Below are 20,556 nucleotides of genomic sequence, written 5' to 3'. Positions count from 1 at the left end.
GTGGTCGGCACACCATTGTGGGCTGAAAGGCCTGTAATGTGCTGTGGATTTCTATGGTCTTTGTTCATTAGAACTGGGTGAAGTTTGCTTCACTCAGCTCCTTTGCTTTTTGATTATTATAGAGACGTTGCATTGAGACCAAAGCTAATACCACACTCATTTTCAACTTGTTCTCCATGTTTTAATTTGTCAGAGCTTGTATTTTAAAGTTTTCTGCACTGAACTAATTTTCTTAGTATTGTGCGTATTGACTCAGCTATTTGCTCAGGTTGATTTTGCAAGCTGTGCAAAATAACAATTTGAACAATGTCAGGAATGTCTAGGCGCCTTAGATGTAAATAGTACTTTATTTTCCACTATTTTCTGAATAGAAGCAGGCAAATTGTTAATATTGAAACGTTATATGGGTAGTGATTCCCACCAGTTAATTATAGATGTATATGAAAAATATGACAAAAATGGCCAGCTATGGAGAAGTGATGTTTTGAAGTGTCCATTGTATTTTTGACCTCTTGGTAACAAAACTGTAGGATTTTTTACAGATGCAGAAATTGTACATATGATATGTGAAGTGAAATTATCTATGTATGAGAGAGATGGTTAAAGATAGTTAACCATTCTTTGCCCTAATCTGGCTTATGTGAAATTTCATGCTGCCAACCTATGGCATGCATTACTTATCTCAATCAACTGTCATTTAGTGTGATGTGTTTCAATTGGGGTGACAGTGATTGGGTGGCAACAATAATTGTTTTGTTACCAGGCAAAAGTTGCCTAAAACCAGAGCCAGAGGTTTCAAAGAAGTTGGTTTTGAACTTATTGACAGAAGCAAGATTTATTTAGACCTCAGAATGCAAACTTAGACCTACATTTACTTCCCTGGCCTTGAATTTCTTCTGAGAGCAATGAACATATCTGAACTATACCTCTAGACTATAACTGACATTCCTTGTCAGTGAGTAATATATGTTAATGAGACATTAATTCTGACGTACTGAATGTGTCTAAACATCAGTTATGAAGGGAAAAGCAGCACAGTGGATAGAGGGGAACAGTTATTTACTTGGATTTCCAGAAGGAGTTCAGTAAGGTGCCGCATAAAAGACATATCCATAAGATATTATGCATGGATTTTGGGATGATGTATTGGCATGGATGGAGGATTAGTTAGGATGCTGGATGAGAGTAGGCAGAACTTGGGAAAGGGTGCACTGGGTGCACCGGAGAGCAGGAGCAACTAATAGAAAGCAGAGAGTTGGGATACATGGGTGTTACTCTGGTTGGCAACCAGTAGTGAGCAATGTGCTGCAGAGTTTGGTGCTGGGCACACAACTGTCACGATATACAGGGGACTGTGTGTATTGTATCCAAGTTTGTTGATGACACTTAATTGAGTGGTAAAGCAAATTGTGTAGAAGATGCAGAGAACCTGCAGAGAGATAGTTAGGTTGAGTGGGCAAGGGTCTGGCCTATTCCTGCTCTTATTTCTTATGTTCTGTAATTTTTAGCATGGTTCAGATGTATTATCTTTTATTTGTTTATTGTGACAGTTCATGTCTTCATTGCTGTAACCAATAAAAATGCAGAAATTAATGATTTAATTTGTTCTTTTTTCTTCCTATATTCGCATATTGTCTATGTGGCGTCAACTAATTTCATCCCAATTAAAGATCAAGCGGGTTTGTAATTTCTTCTTATTTTCTCTTGTAGCATATTTTTCGTATACTTTTTTTCTGCCTGAGTTGTCTTTGCAAGATCTGAACGCAGTGCTATTTAAAATAAAATGCTGAACTGCATGCTTACAAAAGAGAAGCACAAAATCCTAGAACAATTAAATTGAGCAAATGACCATGGTTCTCCACGCCTTCTGTCCTCTGTAAATGTTGTGGCGATTGGGCCACAGATGGTGGATCCTGGATTGTTTTGATGACTTTTGACTGGTAGCTTCTATCAGAGAGCTTGAAAAATGGTAATCAGAGACATTTTAAGTGTAATTCAGCCTTATAAAATTAAAAGAAAGTATTAAATTCGTTACTTTAAAACATCTTAAACTGTAACCATTAAGTAGAATAGAAGTGAACAGACATCTTTGTTTGGCCTGCATGTTTTACTTGGATGCAATGGCATTTGTGCCCATATTCTCTGAGACTCTTGAAACAAGAAAAAAATGTAGGTGCTGGGAATCTGAAATAAAAACAGAAAATACTGGAATTATTCAGCAAATTAAGAGAGCATCTGTGGAAAAAGAAACAAAGTTAATATTTCAGGTTGGAGACTGTAAGAATTGGTTATTCTGTCGACCTAAAATGTTCCACACTGTCTAACACACTGAATGTTTCAAGTACTTTTTTGTTTATGTCATAAAGTTTGAGTTAATGCACGAGCATATAAGTTGGCAATGAGTTTAATTATAAGGCTTATATGACTTATTTGGCCAAAGGTAAGTAAACTTGGCCAAATCTAAATATGTGACCTGCACTGTGATATAACACAGTTTACTCTGTAATGAAGGAAGGAAGAAGGTATCTCCGGAAAAGATGGCAGAAATGCAGGCAAAGATTGATGAAGAGAGAAAAGTTCTTGAAGCCAAGCTTGACATGGAAGAGGAAGAAAGAAACAAAGCAAGAGCAGAGCTCGAGAAGAGAGAAAAAGACCTGCTGAAAGCACAGTAAGATAAAAGAATATAAGAGTTCAGTTAATAATTTTTGAGGTGCAAGTCAGAGAAATCTGTTTTAAAGTATGTTTTAAAATATGTAGACTTAAATTTTTTAGTTGTAATGATGGTGAAAATTGCTTTCATTACAAATGTTTACAGTCTAGTTTTTATTGTGTGTTTGTGCAAAATTATAATGGTAAAATGATTTGTACTCGCGTTCTTAAGCACTGGCTACTTTCATAGTTTTGTTATTTAAATCCTGAAGTAGTTTTGAGTTAAATGTGTGTTAACATTTTTAACATCAGTTGGAAAATTTTACTCTGCGCCTGGGAAAGGTATGTACAGAATAGGATTTCCTTAAATATATGCTAGAGCTATGGTTACTTATGTGCTGTTTATCTTCTGTTTCAGATTTGTTGTATTCATTGTATTTTTTAGTTTTGCAGTATCTGCTTATATCCACTAGATGTGGCTATCATGTCAGTGAAGAGAAAAACATAAGTAGTAGCCAGACTAGGCCAACCAGTCCTTCATGCTCTGCCACTCAGCAGGCTCACAGCTGACCTTCCACCTCAGCACTACTTTGTCAAAGTACATATATGCCACCATGTACATCCCTGAGGTTCATTTTCTTGCAGGCATATGCAGTAAATTCATAATAGAATATTAACCATAATAGGATTAATGAACCATTGAGCACATCTACATGGAGCATTTCGTAGGAAAGCTGCATTCATCATCAAGGACCCTCACCACCTAGGTCATACTCTCTGCAGTAAGAAAGTACAGGAACCTCAAGACTCACACCACCAGATTCAGGAACAGTTATTACCCCTCAACCATCAGGCCCTTGAACCGGGGGAATAACTTCACTAGTCCCATCAATCACCTCATGTTCTCAATATTTATTGCTTATATATTATTATTATTATTTCTTTTTTGTATTTGAACAATTTGTTGTCTTTTGCTCATTGGTTGAACACCTATGTTGGTGCAGTCTTTCATTGATTCTGTTATGGTTTATTGAATAAGCCCACAGGAAAGTGGATCTCGGGGTTTTATATGGTGAGAAATTGTACGTTGATAATAAATTTACTTTGAACTTTGAACAAAAGTTTTTACAAGGGACATTCTACAGTATTGATTTCATAAGTGCCTAGAAAGATTTTAACAGATTTCAAAACTTCGTTATAGAGTATTTATTCCTTTAGTCTGATCCAGTTTTTGTGCCTTCTCAAGATATCTGAACAGGACAAGAACAGTGAAATATTGCAATTGGTCACTTCAAAGAATCATTACTGAGTAAAAATGTAAGGTTGAAGCAGGAACTATAAATTAGGTGTAAATCATGTAGAGAGAGCAGAATGAAGATTGGAAAAAGCCAACTACAAAAGAGGCAATAACTATAGAAATAGCAGACAAAATATATAAAAATATTGTCAACGTTAAAAATTAATTCAAAGTTTCAACGGTCCAATTTATGTCAGAGAAGTGTATACAATATACATCCTGAAATGCTTTCTCTTCGCAGACATCCACAAAAACAGAGAAATGCCCCAGAAAATGAACAACAGTTAAACACAAGAACCCCAAAGGCCCCCCCAGCTCCCCTCCCTCCCGCACATAATTGGCAGCAAGCAACAATCCCCCTCTCCCACTGGTTAAAAAAATGAATTTTCAGAGCCAGATAAGTTGTTTGTCTATTATTATCAATTTACCATGCCATTAAAATCGACTCCAAATGCAACATAGTTCCTATAATTGTTTTTTGCCCTTGGAAATAAGCTGATGGATAAATATTGTTCATTCATAGTGTCTAGATAGATAGATACTTTATTGATCCCAAAGAAAATTCCAGTGTCACTAATGCAAATATCTGGTCTCTGTCACTTATACTTGGATTTAAAAAAAAAATTAGTAAAGGCAAATTGTATTAAAACTGCTTGGTTCTTGTGCTGACTACAAATATTGCAGAAGGAATACTCTTAAAGTATGTTATGTCAAATGCTTGCAACTATAATCACAGGTAATTTTGCATTAGTTGTTGAGAATTTCTCATTAGGACTTTAATTTGTACTCAGTTATTTTCTGATTAATGTATTTTGTTGAAATTTTTTGGTGGACATTTGCCAAATTTGCATTGACCATTTTATGGGAGATTTACTTGCATTTTATTGACTGGCAATGATAAGCATAACTTCAGACTCTATTATCTGGTCTTGCACTGATTAGCTTATAGCTTGGTGTTTACACTACTCCTTTAAAGAGAATTACATTCTAAAGCTATTTATTACAAAGTAATTGAATAATGGAATCCTTTCACTGGACCTCCTAGGCAAGAACACCAGTCTTTGTTGGAAAAATTGTCAGCTCTAGAGAAGAAAGTGATAGTGGGAGGAGTGGATCTTTTGGCAAAAGCTGAAGAGCAAGAGAGGCTGCTGGATGAATCTAATTGTGAACTGGAAGCTCGCCGGAATCGTGCAGAACAACTTAGAAAGGAGTTGGAGGAAAAAGAGGTTAATGCTCTTAACACCACCCTATTATCACAAAACCGAACTCTACCTCAGCTAATCTTCCTTATGATGTGTACTTTAAAGGAATTAAAGTTAAAATTGTCACCCTTTTCTTAGTTAACCTTGTCTTTGCTCCTGTTACTTCTAATCTATCCTATCTGATCCTGTCTTATACCTAATACTGTTTACCCATAAATTGTCCCCATGCTGACCTACATTTAAGATTATTATTCTGTTTCAACTATATTTTTCTATGTGTACAACTTGAGCCTCTGATTACTCCTGTTTGAAATAACCAGGGCCATATTTCGTCATTGAAGGTATTTTTCTTAACATATAGCCTCCACAATCAATCGGTAACTGTAGAGACTCAGTTGTTCAGTCTATTTAGTTTACATTAGTGTTTTTTTGGATATACATGGTTAGTACAGGAAAGTGGCTCAGTGATTAAAGTGACATTGAATGGCAGATCACACACAAGGAACCAATGGCCTCTTTTTGTTTAAACCTTCCTTTATTGTTTTATTTAACTTTTGGGTTCCTTGCACTTGCACTGAAGATTCAGATTCAAAATCAAGTTTAATATCACTGGCATATATCATAAAATTTGTTTTGTGGCAGCAGTATATTGCAATACATAATAATAAACTATAAATTATAATAAGAAATATATAGTAAGGAAAAATATTACGTGAGTCATGCAAAAAGAGGGAAAAATACTGTGGTAGTATTCACTGTCTATTTAGAAATCTGATGGTGGAGGAGAAGAAGTCATTCCTGAAATGTTGAATGTGTGCCTTCGGGCTTCTCCACCTCCTACCTTCCTCCCTAGATCTTTCCATTTCATCTCTTTTCTTGCCATCCTTAAAATTTTGTCTGTTCCAGTTTTTTTTTCGGTGTTGATTTCCTCTGCCATTTTGCCTTTTGCCATCCTCCTTCAACCTCTCATTTAATAACCTGTTTGTTGGATTGGTGCGCATCAGTTTTCTGATTATGTTTTTATGGTATAATGAAGTTCATTTTCCTTCACTGAAGATATTTTACTAATACAAGTAGCCTCCTCTATCGTTCATTATGTTGAAACTACATTAACAGATGTATTAAATAATTATCAGCTAATCTCAATAATGTCCTTTTTGCATCAAAGCTTTTGAAACAGCTGTAGGAAAAGATAATTGTCCTCAATGTTGCCTTCCATGTATGTTATTGCTGATTATTTCTAAAAATGCTTCTTTTTGCTATGTTTTTCATTGAAGCAAGAACGTCTAGACATCGAGGAGAAGTATACCAGTTTGCAGGAGGAGGCACAAGGTAAAACAAAGAAACTGAAGAAAGTTTGGACAATGCTGATGGCAGCAAAGTCGGAGGTGAGATACTACTCGAGGACATAAAAGATCTTGTTTTGTCAAGTTGTACTGATTCCTTTAAGCATGACTAGATGACCATGCCATTAGGCTTCTGAACTCCTGGCTGCATCGTATTTGAAATGTCGCTGGTTAATCTGTTCCGTACTTATTATTAATGCACTTTAGTTCACCTGTAGATCTTATCCATAACTTCATAAGTTATCGTGTGTTATATGTGTTATGTGCTTTACACCTTGGTTTGAAGAAATGCCTCGTTTCTATATACATTATATATATTATATATATATGTATGTAGTTAAATGACAATAAACTTCACTTGATTTGATTTGAGTATATTAAATTCTGGAAGCCCAAACTAGAAAAGGTATTCTTTAAAACATATTGGAAAACCTATACTTCTCAGCCAGCCATGGGGCTAGTGCACTTTCTGCATTTGCTTTAGTATAATCACTGTATTGAGTACCCATATAGAATGCACAGAAGTGTCAGGCTTAGAACTTGCAAATTATAATTTAAAGTTAACGTATACAAAATGCTGGAGGAACTCAGCAGGTCAGACAGCACCTGTGGAAAGGAATAAACATTTGACGCCTCGGGCAGTGATGAAGGGTCCAGCATTTTCTATGTATTACTCTGGATTTCCAGTATCTGGAGAATCTCTTGTGTTTGTAATTTAAATTTGACAAGTTGTAATTTAAAGACTTGTATTCGAAGAAGAAGGGCCAAAAAATATAAAACAAACTATATATATTTACTGGTCATCTCCTAATTTTGTAATTGCTTTTTCAATGTAAAAGTTAAGCAGTTTAAACTTGCTCTTATTGGACAAGGAATTGAAATAAACTGAAATTTCATATTTTTACATTTAAGTGTTGAGGTGTGACATGATGGCATTGATGATGGTCTGTTGTTATTATTCAAAGATGGCAGACTTGCAACAAGAACATCAACGTGAAATCGAAGGACTGCTGGAGAACGTAAGACAACTAGGCCGAGAGCTCAGACTCCAGATGCTCATTGTTGACAACTTTATTCCTCATGAATACCAGGTAAACTAGACAATTTTCTTTAATAATTTACTTATGTTAGGGTTTATATAAAATTGAATAGTTTGCACGTATGTTGAGCATACCTTTTGTCTAGATAGTTGTTTGGATTGCTTGAATGGTGCAGTTTTCATGAATGTAATATGATTTCCTAGTATGTACTGTACATCACTGCTGTGTGTGAGAGATTTTGAACCTAGGTCTAAGGGCTATTTGATGATTCAGGTGGAAAAGAATAAGCAATGAAAATCAGTGTTTGCATAAAAGGAAATGGAAAATGCCCTTTACTGTGAAATGTTGTCGATGGAACTTGTATAATCATCCACATAATTGATGATCCCAAATTTTGGTATTTATAAGTGTTTCAGGTATTTTGGGCAGTAAACTGGGAAATTTACAGATTACATTTAATGTTCCAAAACCTAAACCAGTTGAAAATTCTGATTGATAATTAAGGACATTATTAACAGAATTATAGAATAAGAGGCTTATTTGTACTTCAGAAGAGCCTGACAATTTAATCAAGCATGATTGATCAGAATAAGTACTACATTGAATTGGGTTACACCTTGTATTTATTATATTTTGTGCTTGGCACCAATAGATAAAAAGAGAGCAAGTTTGTCTAAAATGGATATTTATACCTTCAAGGAGATGATTGAAAACTACGTACACTGGAATGAAGACATTGGAGAGTGGCAGCTGGTAAGTTTGCAAAGTTAATTATAACATTTAAGACAGACCAGAGCATTTATGTTGACTATATCTACATGTAGGCCATAGAAATATTTCACCAAGAGCACTTACAGAGCACAGAAAAGGAACAGGCCCTTTAGCCCACAACGTGTGTACCAACTAGGATGAAACTAATTCCATCTGCCTGCACGTAATCTATATCCCTTCTATGCTCCTATCCCAATGCTATAAAAGACTATTGAGCAGAACTCTTTTACAATAAACTGAACTCTTGATAGCTCAGTCTACTTCGCCATGGCCCTTCACCTTATTTGTCTACCTGCAAGCACTTTCTCTGTAACTATAACACTATATTTTGCATACAGTTATATTTTTCCTTTTGCACAAGCTCTGTACTATGTTTGGAATGATCTTTCTGGATGACATGCAAAACAAAGCTTTACATTGTATCTTGGTACTGAACGCACATGCGACAATAATAAACTAACAGAATGCTGTTAAGGTCCTGCAACTTACTATATACGTTTCTCTTGAAGTTGACCTCCTAAAATACAACACCTCACACTTCCTTGGATTAAACTTCATCTGCCATTACTCTACCCATACCTGCACCTGATCTGTGCCTCAATGTATCCTTTGTCAACATTTTTCAGCATCTACAACTCCTCCATCAATTTTTATGTTATATACATATGGATTAATCAGTCCATTTACATTTTTATCCCTGTCGGTTATATAAAAGACCAGCAGTAGAGCTCCCAGCAATGATCCCTAAAGAACACTACTATTCATAGACCTATTTTCAGAATCGCACCCTTCCACCATTATCCTCTGACACCTATATCAAGCTAATTGCGAATCCAATCTAGCAAGTAAGTCACCATGGATCACATCCAGTTTAATCTTCTGGATCAAGTTGCTCTGGATCCCATTTATCTTAATCTTCTCACCCTTAAGGATATTTTTTTGGGTAGTATTTCCATTCTTATCATTTACTTATCCATGTACTTAATTCCAACCAGCTGAATTGTAATGTAGTACCTACACATCTGATTGTTTTATTGTACATTCCAAAGGCATTGTTTGCTGTATATGAAGAAAGATAGGTTTTCAAGCTTGCCTAAAGATTTCTCTGCTTATTTGTAGAAATGTGTGGCATATACAGGAAACAATATGAGAAAGCAGACACCAGTCCCTGACAAAACGGAAAAAGATGTAAGTTGATGGCACCTTCTGAATTCTTCACTATATAGAGAAAAAATTCATTTTGAATGCAATTAATATTTTTCTTTATACTTCCCTATTCAGTGCCTCAAAATTGTTATTAGTTAATCAATCTTTTTAATATTTACAAAATACTAATAAAACTTTTAAGCAGTTGTCATCTATTTGCTGCTGTCTCTCTCTCCTGCCTGAAAAAGGGAAAAAGAGGTGTCCTCGTTTCACAGCGAGAAGTGTCATTCATTTATTTGAAATGTGACTTAACTGGTTGAATGCCCATATTTTCAAATTAATGAGAATTCAAAAGATTATTATGATGATTTTCATTAATGTTATTTTTAAATAAGCTTATTTGATGCTGAGAAAAGCAGTTTTTGTGACAATTGTTTCAAATTTAATCAAATGAAATCAGTTTAACTTCTGGAGTTGTGTGCCTCATTCAAATCAATAGGTTTCAATAGGTACATTTAATGTCAGAGAAATGTATACAATACACATCCTGAAATTCTTTTTCTTCACAAACATCCATGAAAACCGAGGAGTGCCCCAAAGAATGCATAACAGTTAAACGTTAGAACCCTAAAGCCCCCCAAGTTACCCCCTCCCATTCACAAGCAGCAGAAAGGCATTGAAACATCATACAAAAAAGCATTGCGCCTCGTGCCCCCCCACCCCGCCGAGCACTCAAGTGTGCAGCAAAGCATCAATAAAGACACAAACTTGCAGTACCCCAAAGACTACTCATTCATCCGGTAATTCAACATACCACAGTCTGTTTCTCTCCCCCTCCCCCTCTCCCTCTTTTCCTTCCTCCCTCTCTCCCTCCCTCCCTCTCCCTCTCTCCCTCCCTCCCTCTCCCTCTCTCCCTCCCTCCCTCTCCCTCTCTCCCTCCCTCCCTCTCCCTCTTTCCTTCTCCCCGAAAAAGGGAAAAAGAGGTGTCCTCGTTTCACAGCGAAAAGGGAGACATAACAACTCGCTGATTTATGATGTTAAAAGTCAGTTGCGTTGCTTTTTCCAAGATCTGCACCCAGAGAGTCGACCCCAGAAAGACTCGGGATGCACAGCCCATGGCAGCTAACTTACTGCTCCCAATTTCTGTATTCTCCTGCGATGTCCCAGTCGGACACCAGCCTAGAATCAGCCTGTCTTCAGAGCCACAAAAATCTGGCACCTTGAAGGTGCGCTAGTCTTCCAGGCTGTGTCCTTGGGATATCAAAAAGCGGCTGGTCGTGGGGCCCTGAGAGTGGGTCCCATTCCGCAAAGAACCAAAGTCAGAGTGTAACTCCAGGTCAAGGTCTTCAAAAGAACCTTGAAAAGGAAAATAAGAGATATCAGAGATAGATGTAGAGCTGTTTCTGAAGATGGAAGCAAAGGAGTTGCCATTTAACGCCATCATAACTTTGCTTCACATCTCCAAATTATCTTAGGGGTAACTAATTTTGCAGAAATCGAGCAATGCATCATTTGTATTTATCGTCTGTGTATTTCAACTTAAATACAGTTGAAAGTTAGCCTGTAGTTTTACAATAAGTATAGTAAAATAAAAAGGATAGGTTATAATTGAGGATTGTGATTCATACATTCTTTACCAGTTATATGTATTTTAAAACTTACATAGTGTAATAGGATTCTAAGAGTTATAATACTGTTATTGAAGTCCTTTTGACACTGGTGGAATTTAACTGGATTTGACATTAATCTTTATTTCTTTGCCTGAGTGGGACTTGAACATAATCTTGATGGAAATACTGCCATCCAGTGATGGCACTTTCCACCAAACAAAATTTGTTTAGATATTTGGAATCTTATTTGCATGAAAATTTCTTGTCATATTTGTCAATAAAAGAATAAATTGTTGAAAGTGCTTAGGGTACTCCTGAAAAGTAAAAGGCACAGTATATTTGCAAATTATTTACTCCACAATGTTCTTTCACATAAGTATAAATATTGCCCAGATTTCTTTTTACTGCCTCTAATCATCTGGCACAAGGTATTATTTACATTTTGGTTTATGATCCCTGTGTGCTTAAATGCATTATTTTATGATGTATTTTGATGTTAGTTGTATTTGTGGAATTTTGGTGTAAAAAATGCAATTCACAATGAAGGTGGCCTTGAATGATAGATGTACTGAAAATTCTTAATGGCTTTGTTTGATTCTTAAAGCTGATCTTTGTTTAACTTTTGATTATTTCAGCCATTTGAAGTGGATCTATCTCATGTTTACTTGGCCTACACTGAAGAGAGTCTACGTCAGTCACTAATGAAACTGGAGCGACCAAGAACTTCAAAAGGTGGAAAATCCAGACCCAAAACCGGAAGAAAGTAAGGCTGTAGGAAATATTTTATCTTTGTCGTCTAAATGTAAAATTTTCCTTAACACATGTTCTATTCTCTCAAACTTCTTTTTAACTAGATGTCTATTAAGAGATTTTTGTGAAGGTATTAGGCAACTTCCAGTAACTTGTCTATTTTCAAAGTGATTTTTATTTTAACAGGAGAGATAAACGTTTTCACGCAAAAATATACACTCATTCAATTTATTCTGTGATAAGTTATAGGTTATCATTCAGCTTGCCCATACAAATCCGCAAACAGTAAACACAGAGTCCTCTGTTAATACTCTTTACAAACCGACTATTTTTTAAACTGTGACATTCATTGTGGCTGCAAGTGACTACATTACAGTGGGGTTGCACAACTACAAAATAGTCCATATTGGAATTATGCATCATGTGAAGCCACGTCATTTGGGCATGAAACAAAAAACAAAAGCTGAAAGATAATAAATACTTGTTTTTTATCTATTTTCTTTCTTCACAAATTTTTGAGTGGTAATTTGTGAATGGTGCAGGGGTGAATTTCCATTGTCAGAGAGTGTTGTCTTTTTTTTAAGTTTAGATCATGTGTGTTTTTTGAGTGATGGATTTAGCCTATTGTATATTATGTTTTCACATGCAGGTTTTGGCTGCTGATATAGTTTGCTGCTAGTAATTAAAATATTTTCTGCTTTATTCTCTCATAGACTGCACACAATCCCATTGTGTTCTCCTGTTTTATTTCTCACCTCTCATTTGCACTGCCTTCCCAGCTGCTTTCATCCCCTGCAAGTCAATTTTTCATATCCCACTCTCCCTCCCATCTCTGCCCCTCTGCCTCTGCCCTGCCACTGCCCCACCCCCTTCCCTCTAACACCCCCCCCCCCCCATATTGTAGTACATCCTTGTTGAAAGTGGAATTGCTGAGTTCCACTCTAGCAGTAAATTGTTTGATGACTAACAGAACTGAGAAACAGGAGAAGGAAAACTTCTGGAAGAGAGGGAAGGAATAGAGAAAAATCTCCAGGCTGTCTCTGGGTTACAAATAGGTTCCAGTTTTTTAAACAAGGATCCATGTATATTTTGTCCAGTACACAAAAAGTTTTCAAAGTAGTAACCATATTTCTGTGCATCAGTAGCACATAGCAAAGAGGAATTATGAAAAGTGGAGAGACAGAAAACTAATTTAGACTTTCAAAGGAGCAAGCATGTGTGTGTGTGTGTGTGTATATAAATAACCCTTGAATTTAATACTCCTGTTGGAGCTCATTTGTATGTAAGTGTGTCATTATTGAGAAGTATTAATCTTGGGATGGCATGCTGATTGTATTGTCTGTCCCCACCAAACTGTTAGATCATATTTTCATGTTTGATTTAATCTGCTAAATGTTCATTCATTTGCTTGTTAATCTCATCAAATCTAATGTTATCTGCTGTGTATACTGTACTTTAAAGTTTTGTGTCAGCTGCTCATATTCCTAATACAAGTTATTATTGTATATCAGCAACAGGGTTAATAATTTTGTACACATTTAGGGAAATGTGAAGATGAAAGTAAATATTTGAATAAATATGGCTTGTTTCCTTTTTCGTCACCAGGAAGCGCTCGACAAAGGCTGAAGCTGGAATTGACTCTCTCCTTCAATGACCAAAAGACTAGGCTGACAATGAACTTCTGTTTGAGATGCAAAATGTTGTAGGACATTGAAATATGATTTATGATGTCTCAACATGAGCTTTTGTTGAATCCACATATACTGGTCTATGAGGAAAAGGTCTAAAGTTCTTGATAGTAGAATGTCCTGAGATCAAGTTTTGTTATCTAATATTATGAGATTCTGTTCTTTAGTTATTCATGATACTGGTCTTGGCTTATTGTCTTATTAGTGAAAAATATTCAGCAGGCAGCTAACCTGTTAATTAAAAGATTACCTGCTTTTGAAGGAAAATCAAAACGTTAGTTAACATTTTCAGACACTTTCTGAAACTCAAAGGACTTGAGGTTTTCTACAACAGGTACCAAGTAACTTTGTTTGGTTGCAACCGTTACCTCAGTCATTTTTTTTCATTCTGAAATGTATAGACTTTCAAGTTCAAACTTACTATCATTTTTACCACTTGTTCATTTTTATCTTGTTTTTGTTAAAGCTTTGTCTGCACTATTGTTGTAATATGTCAATGCTTTTCTGATTGTGTTCAGTGCTGTAGATTAGGTGCTTAATTCTTTGATACATAATATGGCTCTTTTATTTGTATAAAGGAGTATATTATCTATTAACCTTTAGCTTGGGGTTGCAGGAGGGAGAAGAAATATTTATTAAAAATTGTTCAGTTAAATTGTTCACATTCTATTCCTTCCCCAGTAAGTACATGGAGGGGCTATAGAAGAAGTTCACAAAGATTAGAGTTTTGTTCTGGAGAGCCACAGAAAGTGGCACTTTCATGAGATGGAGGAGGTCAAGAAGAAATCAGGGAAGGTTTTGGGAATATAATGGTGAATGAGGTATCTTTTCTTCTGTTAATTTATACTCAGGAAAAGTTTGTCATTCTTCAGAATTGTAAGAGAATAGTGGAGGATTATTTTATGGTTGGTACTTAACATTGGAATATAGCAACTAAAAAGAGTAGAAACTAAGTTTTGTAAAATGTTTCAAAAGGCAATTGAATCACTGAACCAAAAATAAACAAGGAATGAAAAATGGGCAGTGAAATAGACTTAATAGATCGTGACATTTGCACTGTTGCAGTGGGCTGTATGGCCTAGTACTGTGACATTCTTGGATTCTGCCTTCTCAAAGTAATTTATATTAGGAGTCAGTTATTTGCAGCAACTTAGTGTAAACAAATTAAAACAATCTGTGTACTGGCAACCGTTAAATAGGAAATCTGTAAAAATACGAATAGGAAACAAGATAATAAAGCACTTTTAGCTCATTGTAGGGTGTGCCCATAGTGTCTAATGTTAGCGAGAACTCTGGACTTCTAATTGCTATTATTTTTAAAACACTAACTCAAATGTTTTGCTCAACAGTTCCTTAATTATATTTGTTAAAAGGAAAGCTGCTCTTTTGTTTGAGCATATGAAGTATTGCGCTAAGAACATTTTCTCTTAGAGAAGGGAACAAAAGATTTGCTCACACACACAAAATACTATGCAGATGCTGGGGTCAAAGCAACATGCACAGCACACTGGAGGAACTTAGCAGGTCGTTTCCACAGATGCTGCCTGACCTGCTGAGTTCCTCCAGTGTGTTGTGCGTGTTGCAAAAGATTCACTCAAACTGCTGAGGATAGATGAACTCAAAGTAGTCAGTTCTACAAGTCAAGTAAAAAATGTTAACTTTCAACACCTATTACTGATGATTCTGAACAAAATTCTTAAATGTGTAGGTGTTCAGTCTTGTAAGTATTTTACAAGGTTAAATATGTATGGAAAAGGAATTACTTTTTACCTCCAAATCAGACCATTCACCTCCATCCCCAAGACTGACGTGGTACTTGCTGCTCTAGTGAAAAGCAATAGTCTTTATGTGTTGATGTTTTGAATTCACAGGCTAATTTGAAGTGTTCATGACCTGGGAATATCTGCAGTTTGCATACTGTGAAGCTTTTTGGGTTTCAGCAGTGATGTTTGGTACTGCTATGCAGCGCTAGGGTAGTAGCGGGTAATGGTGTACAATTAAGCCTTTCAAATTTTGGTGATGTGGCTTTCACTGTGAAAACCCCAGAGTCCCATCCTTTTCATAAATTAGGAGACTCTGAGTCATTTTCAGAGCTCCCAGCTGTGCCCACATTGGTTTAATTTATTCCTACTATATAATATGTAAAGCAAGTCATTGACAGCACCTGAGAGTATTTATGGATTCCTTGGCAGACATTTGTGAGCAGAAAAAAATTGTTCCAATTATATCAGACGTCAAGAAATTTCTGAATACTATAATAATTTTTCCAAGGTTTTCAGAATAAACGTTCAGAAAAAAAATCGTATGTTTGCCTGTGAAAAATCATGTTGTAGATGCAATAGAGTTGAAAGATTCAAATTTCAACTAATTTGATTAAATACTCTATTTTCAGCTTCAGCTGAGTTATCTTGGTCATTATGAATGAATGTTATTACTTGCATATGCTAAAGCACATACGTAAGTGATTAGAACTTATTGTGATCAGAGCTCGGGGATGGTTTGTGGCTAGTGAAGGAGAGGTGGGACCCTCCAAGTACCCTAAAATTAAGGTTAGTTGTCCCTTGCAACTGCCAAAGCTTATGCACTGAGCCCCCAGTGTTGGAGTAAAATCTGCCTTGAGAAGTAAACTCTGCATATCCAAAACTATTTTTTTTCTCCACAGGTTCTGGTCGAATCTGCATTGTCATCCATTTATTGTGGACCTATTTAATACAAAACTGCTGATTTGGCTATCTATGATAGTATCAAATAGACACTTGACTGTACAGATCAGTTGTTGAAGGATGTATGGCATTATCAGACTGAGAAACTGTTGAAGCAGTTTGCTAGTGATCCTTTTTATATGTCTGCATAATGTTTTTTGCGAGCTTTAATGCTCCCATTCAGTGTGGTATCTGCTCAATTTTATTTCAAGGAAGTACTCCAAAAATTGTTTACTCTAAGCATATTAAAAGAACCTTAGTTCTTTGATCTTTGGGATTAGCACTAGTTACTCAAACATCCTGAAGTAATGTCAAGTTTGATTATGAAAAAGTTTATAACCTACCATAGATTTGAATTTAACAGCTGAATGTAATGCTGCTTGTCATATTCATAAAGTGGAGTAAATGTTACTTTAACGTTGTGTGTGTGATGTCTATTGTGGTTAAGGCTTATTGTAAAATGAGTAAAAATTATTAATGGAAACCTGCACATGTTCTTAAATTGTATTCTAATACTGGGTTATGTACTAAGTTTAATACAGGGGTTCCCCAGGTTCCATTTTAAAGTTTTACCTCGTATGAATTAACTTCCTTTATATGTCCAGAGCAGTTGATTTAAGCTCTTTATAAATGTCTTTTTACTGATTATTCTTTGTAATCTGTTATGTATAAGTTGTGCACAGTGTTGTACATATGAGAACATGTATATGTATATATACAGCATGTTAATGTCAATAAATGTATATTGATAGTAATCACTAATAACCGTGCTAACAATGCTATTTGAAATGAATGTAACAGTGATGTTAATTAAAAATAGTGGTTGCTTTCTCTGATGTTACTCTCCCAATTGCACATCAGTTCCAGTTGAAGGGCTTAATAGTTTTCTAGTGTCTCAATTAAAATCTGCCGTGGATATCATAGTAACACAAGTAGGCTGTTTGGTTCTTTAGGAGCATAAAACGCAACAAGGAGTTAGTGTTTGAAGGATGTGTGATTTATTGAAACCTGGAGATAAAACCTGATCTACCCAATTACAATTTCGGCACAGCCTTACAAACCTCTACGCTTGCATGATTACATGGAAACATAATTAACTAAGTCTTGCTTGTTAAATTTCTCAGAATTAATTATGAAGAACTAGATTTTTGTTACCAAAGCATTTGTTTATTTGTTATGTGCCGTGTCATATAACGTGGACAATCATGGTCTTTCCATGACCATTATTGTTCTTGACAAGTTTTTCTACAGAAGTTTGCCATTTCCTTCTGGACAGTGTCTACACAAAACAGGTGACCCCAGCCATTATCAATATTCTTCAGAGATTGTCTGCCTGGCGTCAGTGGTCGCATAACCAGAACTTAGGCACCAGCTGCTCATTCGACAATCCTCCACCTGTTCCCATGGCTTCATGTGACACTGATTGGGGGGGAGGGATGCTAAACAGGTGCGACATCTAGTCCAAGGGTGACCTGGATGCTAGCAGAGGGAAGGAGTGCCTAACAACTCCTTTAGTAGTGATGCATCTCCACCTCGCCACCCAGTTACAAAATAAAACACTTGATGTTACTTGCCAGCAGACCTAAGTTTCAGGCACAGTAATAGCAGTATGTTATCACTTAATCATCAAGTCTCTGTATCTTGGTGCAGTTACAGCTCTATTCCATTTTATTATTAAACCTTAAGTGTTTCCATGATACCGCATCTGCTTCTAATGTTTCTAATTTAGAAACATGGAAATCCTACAGTACAATACAGGCCCTTTGGCCCACAAAGCTGTGCTGAACATGTCCTTATCTTAGAAATTATCTAGGGTTACCCATAGCACTCTATTTTTATAAGCTCCATGTATCTTTCCAGGAGGCTCATAAAAGACCCTATTATATCCGCCTCCACCAACGTGGCCAGCAGCCCATTCCATGCACTCACCACTCTGCATTTAAAAAAAAACTTAACCCTGACATTTCCCCTGTACCTGCTTCCAAGCACCTTAAAACTGTGCCTTCTTGTGCTAGCTATTTCAACCCTGGGTAAAAGCCTCTGACTATCCACACGATCAATGCCTCTCATCATCTTATACTCCTCTATCAAATCACCTGTCATACTCCATTGCACCAAGGAAAAAAGGTTGAGTTCACTCAACCTATTCTCATAAGGCATGCTCTTCAGGCAACATCCTTGTAAGTCTCTGCACCGTTTCTATGGTTTCCACATCCTTCTTGTAATGAGGTGACCAGAAATGAGCACAGTACTCCAAGTGGGGTCTGAACAGGGTACTATAGAGCTGCAATGATACCTCTGGGCTCCTAAACTCAATCCCATGATTAATGAAGCCCAATGCACTGCTTTCTTTGCCACAGAGTCAACCTGCACAGCAGCTTTGAGTGTCCTATGAACTCGGACCCCAAGATTCCTCTGATCCTCCACACTGCCAAGAGTCTTATTATTAATACTATATTCTGCTATCGTATTTGACCTACCAAAATGAACCACTTCATACTTATCTGGGTTGAATTCCATTTGCCACTTCTTAGCTCAGTTTTGCATCCTAAAAATGTCCTGCTGTAACCTCTGACAACCCTCCACATTATCCACAACACCTCCAACCTTTGTGTCATCAGCAAATTTACTAACCCATCCCTCCAATTCCATATCCAGTTCATTTATAAAAATCACGAAGACTAGGGGTCCCACAACAGTTCCCTGAGGCACACCACTGGTCACCGACCTCCATGCAGAATATGACCCGTCTACAACCACTCTTTGCCTTCTGTGGGCAAGCCAGTTCTGGATCCACAAAGCAATATCCTCTTGGGTCCCAGGCCTCCTTACTTTTCCAATAAGCCCTGCATGGGTACCTTGTCAAATGCTTGCTGAAATCTATATACACTACATCTACTGCTCTACCTTCATCAATGTGTTTAGTCACATCCCCAAAAAACTTAATCAGGCTCTTAAGGTATGACCTGTCTTTAACAAAGCCGTGCTAACAATTCCTAGTCATGCCTTTCCAAATGTTCCTAAATCCTGCCTATCAGGATCTCCTCCATCAATTTACCAACCACTGAAGTAAGATTCACTGGGCTATCTCTACTCCCTTTCTTGAATAAGGCAACAACATCTGCAACCCTCCAATCCTCTGGAACCTGTCCCGTCCTCATTGATGATGCAAAGATCATCGCCAGAGGCTCAGCAATCTCCTCCCTTACCTCCCACTGTAGTCTGGGGTACATCTCATCTGGTCCCGGCGACTTATCCAACTTGATGCTTTACAAAAGCTCCAGCACATCCTCTTTCTTAATGTCTATATGCTCCTTTTCAGTCAGCTGTTAAGTCATCCCTACAATTGTCAAGATCCTTTTTGCGTAGTGAATATTGAAGCAAAGTACTTATTAAGTACCTCTGCTATCTCCTCCGGTGCCATACTCACTTTTCTACTGTCACACATGATTGGTTCTATTCTCTCATGCCTTATCTATCCTCTTGCTCTTCACATATTTGTAGAATACCTTGGGGGTTTTCCTTAATCCTGTCTGCCAAGGCCTTCTCATTGCCCCTTCTGCCTCTCCTAATTTCTTTCTTAATCTCCTTCCTGCTAGCCTTATAATCTTTTAGATCTCTATCGTTACCTATTTTTTTGAACCTTTCGTAAGCTCTTCTGGACTAGATTTACTACAGCCTTTGTACACCACACTTCCTGTACTTTGGGATATACCTTTGCAGAACCCTGAACATTTGCCCCATTTCTTCAGTACATTTCCCTGAGAACATATATTCCCAATTTATGCTTCCAAGTTCCTGCCTGATAGCCTCATATTTCCCCTTACTCCAATTAAACACTTTCCTAGTTTGTCTTTTCCTATCCTTCTCCAATGCTCTGGTAAAGGAGATAGAATTGTGATTACTATCTCCAAAATGCTCTTCCATTGAGAGATCTGACAGCTAGCCAGGTTCATTTTCCAATACCAGATCAAGTACAGCCTCCTCTTGTAAGCTTAATCTACATATTGTGTCAAGAAACCTTCCTGAACACACCTAATAAACTCCATCCTATCTAAAGCCTTTGCTCTAGGGAGATGCCAATCGATATTTGGGAAGTTAAAATCTCTCATCACAACAGCCTTGTTATTATTACACCTTTCCAGAATCTGTCTCCCTATCTGCTCCTTGATGTCCATGTTACTATTGCATGGTCCATAAAATACACCCAGTAAAGTTATTGACCCCTTCCTATTTCTAACTTCCACCCACAGAGACTCAGTAGACTATCCCTCCCTGCTTTTCTGCAGCCATGACACAATCTCTGATCAACAGTGCCATGCCCCCACCTCTTATGCCTCCCTCCCTGTCCTTTC

The 20,556-nt window shown here is 36.9% G+C and overlaps 1 protein-coding gene across 2 annotated transcripts in view; it reads left to right on the top strand.

Annotated features, from left to right (window-relative positions):
- Positions 1-17,037, top strand: part of kif3a (kinesin family member 3A) — a 62,216-nt gene extending 45,179 nt beyond the window's left edge. The window contains exons 10-18 of one of the 2 annotated variants that reach the window (XM_059990485.1): positions 1,671-1,679; positions 2,512-2,668; positions 4,992-5,172; positions 6,426-6,536; positions 7,460-7,585; positions 8,234-8,287; positions 9,425-9,493; positions 11,697-11,824; positions 13,417-17,037. In XM_059990485.1, coding sequence (XP_059846468.1) covers positions 1,671-1,679; positions 2,512-2,668; positions 4,992-5,172; positions 6,426-6,536; positions 7,460-7,585; positions 8,234-8,287; positions 9,425-9,493; positions 11,697-11,824; positions 13,417-13,465 — 884 coding nt within the window. In that variant the 3' untranslated portion in view covers positions 13,466-17,037. The remainder of the gene's footprint in view (positions 1-1,670; positions 1,680-2,511; positions 2,669-4,991; positions 5,173-6,425; positions 6,537-7,459; positions 7,586-8,233; positions 8,288-9,424; positions 9,494-11,696; positions 11,825-13,416) is intronic. The other variant, XM_059990486.1, reaches the window with a different exon arrangement.
- The last annotated feature ends 3,519 nt before the right edge of the window (positions 17,038-20,556 follow it).

The sequence above is a fragment of the Hypanus sabinus genome, chromosome 15 (assembly GCF_030144855.1).
Source record: "Hypanus sabinus isolate sHypSab1 chromosome 15, sHypSab1.hap1, whole genome shotgun sequence".
Lineage (NCBI taxonomy): Eukaryota > Metazoa > Chordata > Chondrichthyes > Myliobatiformes > Dasyatidae > Hypanus > Hypanus sabinus.
The sequence above is the reverse complement of the archived record's forward strand: the minus strand, read 5'-3'. Positions and strand labels throughout refer to the sequence as shown.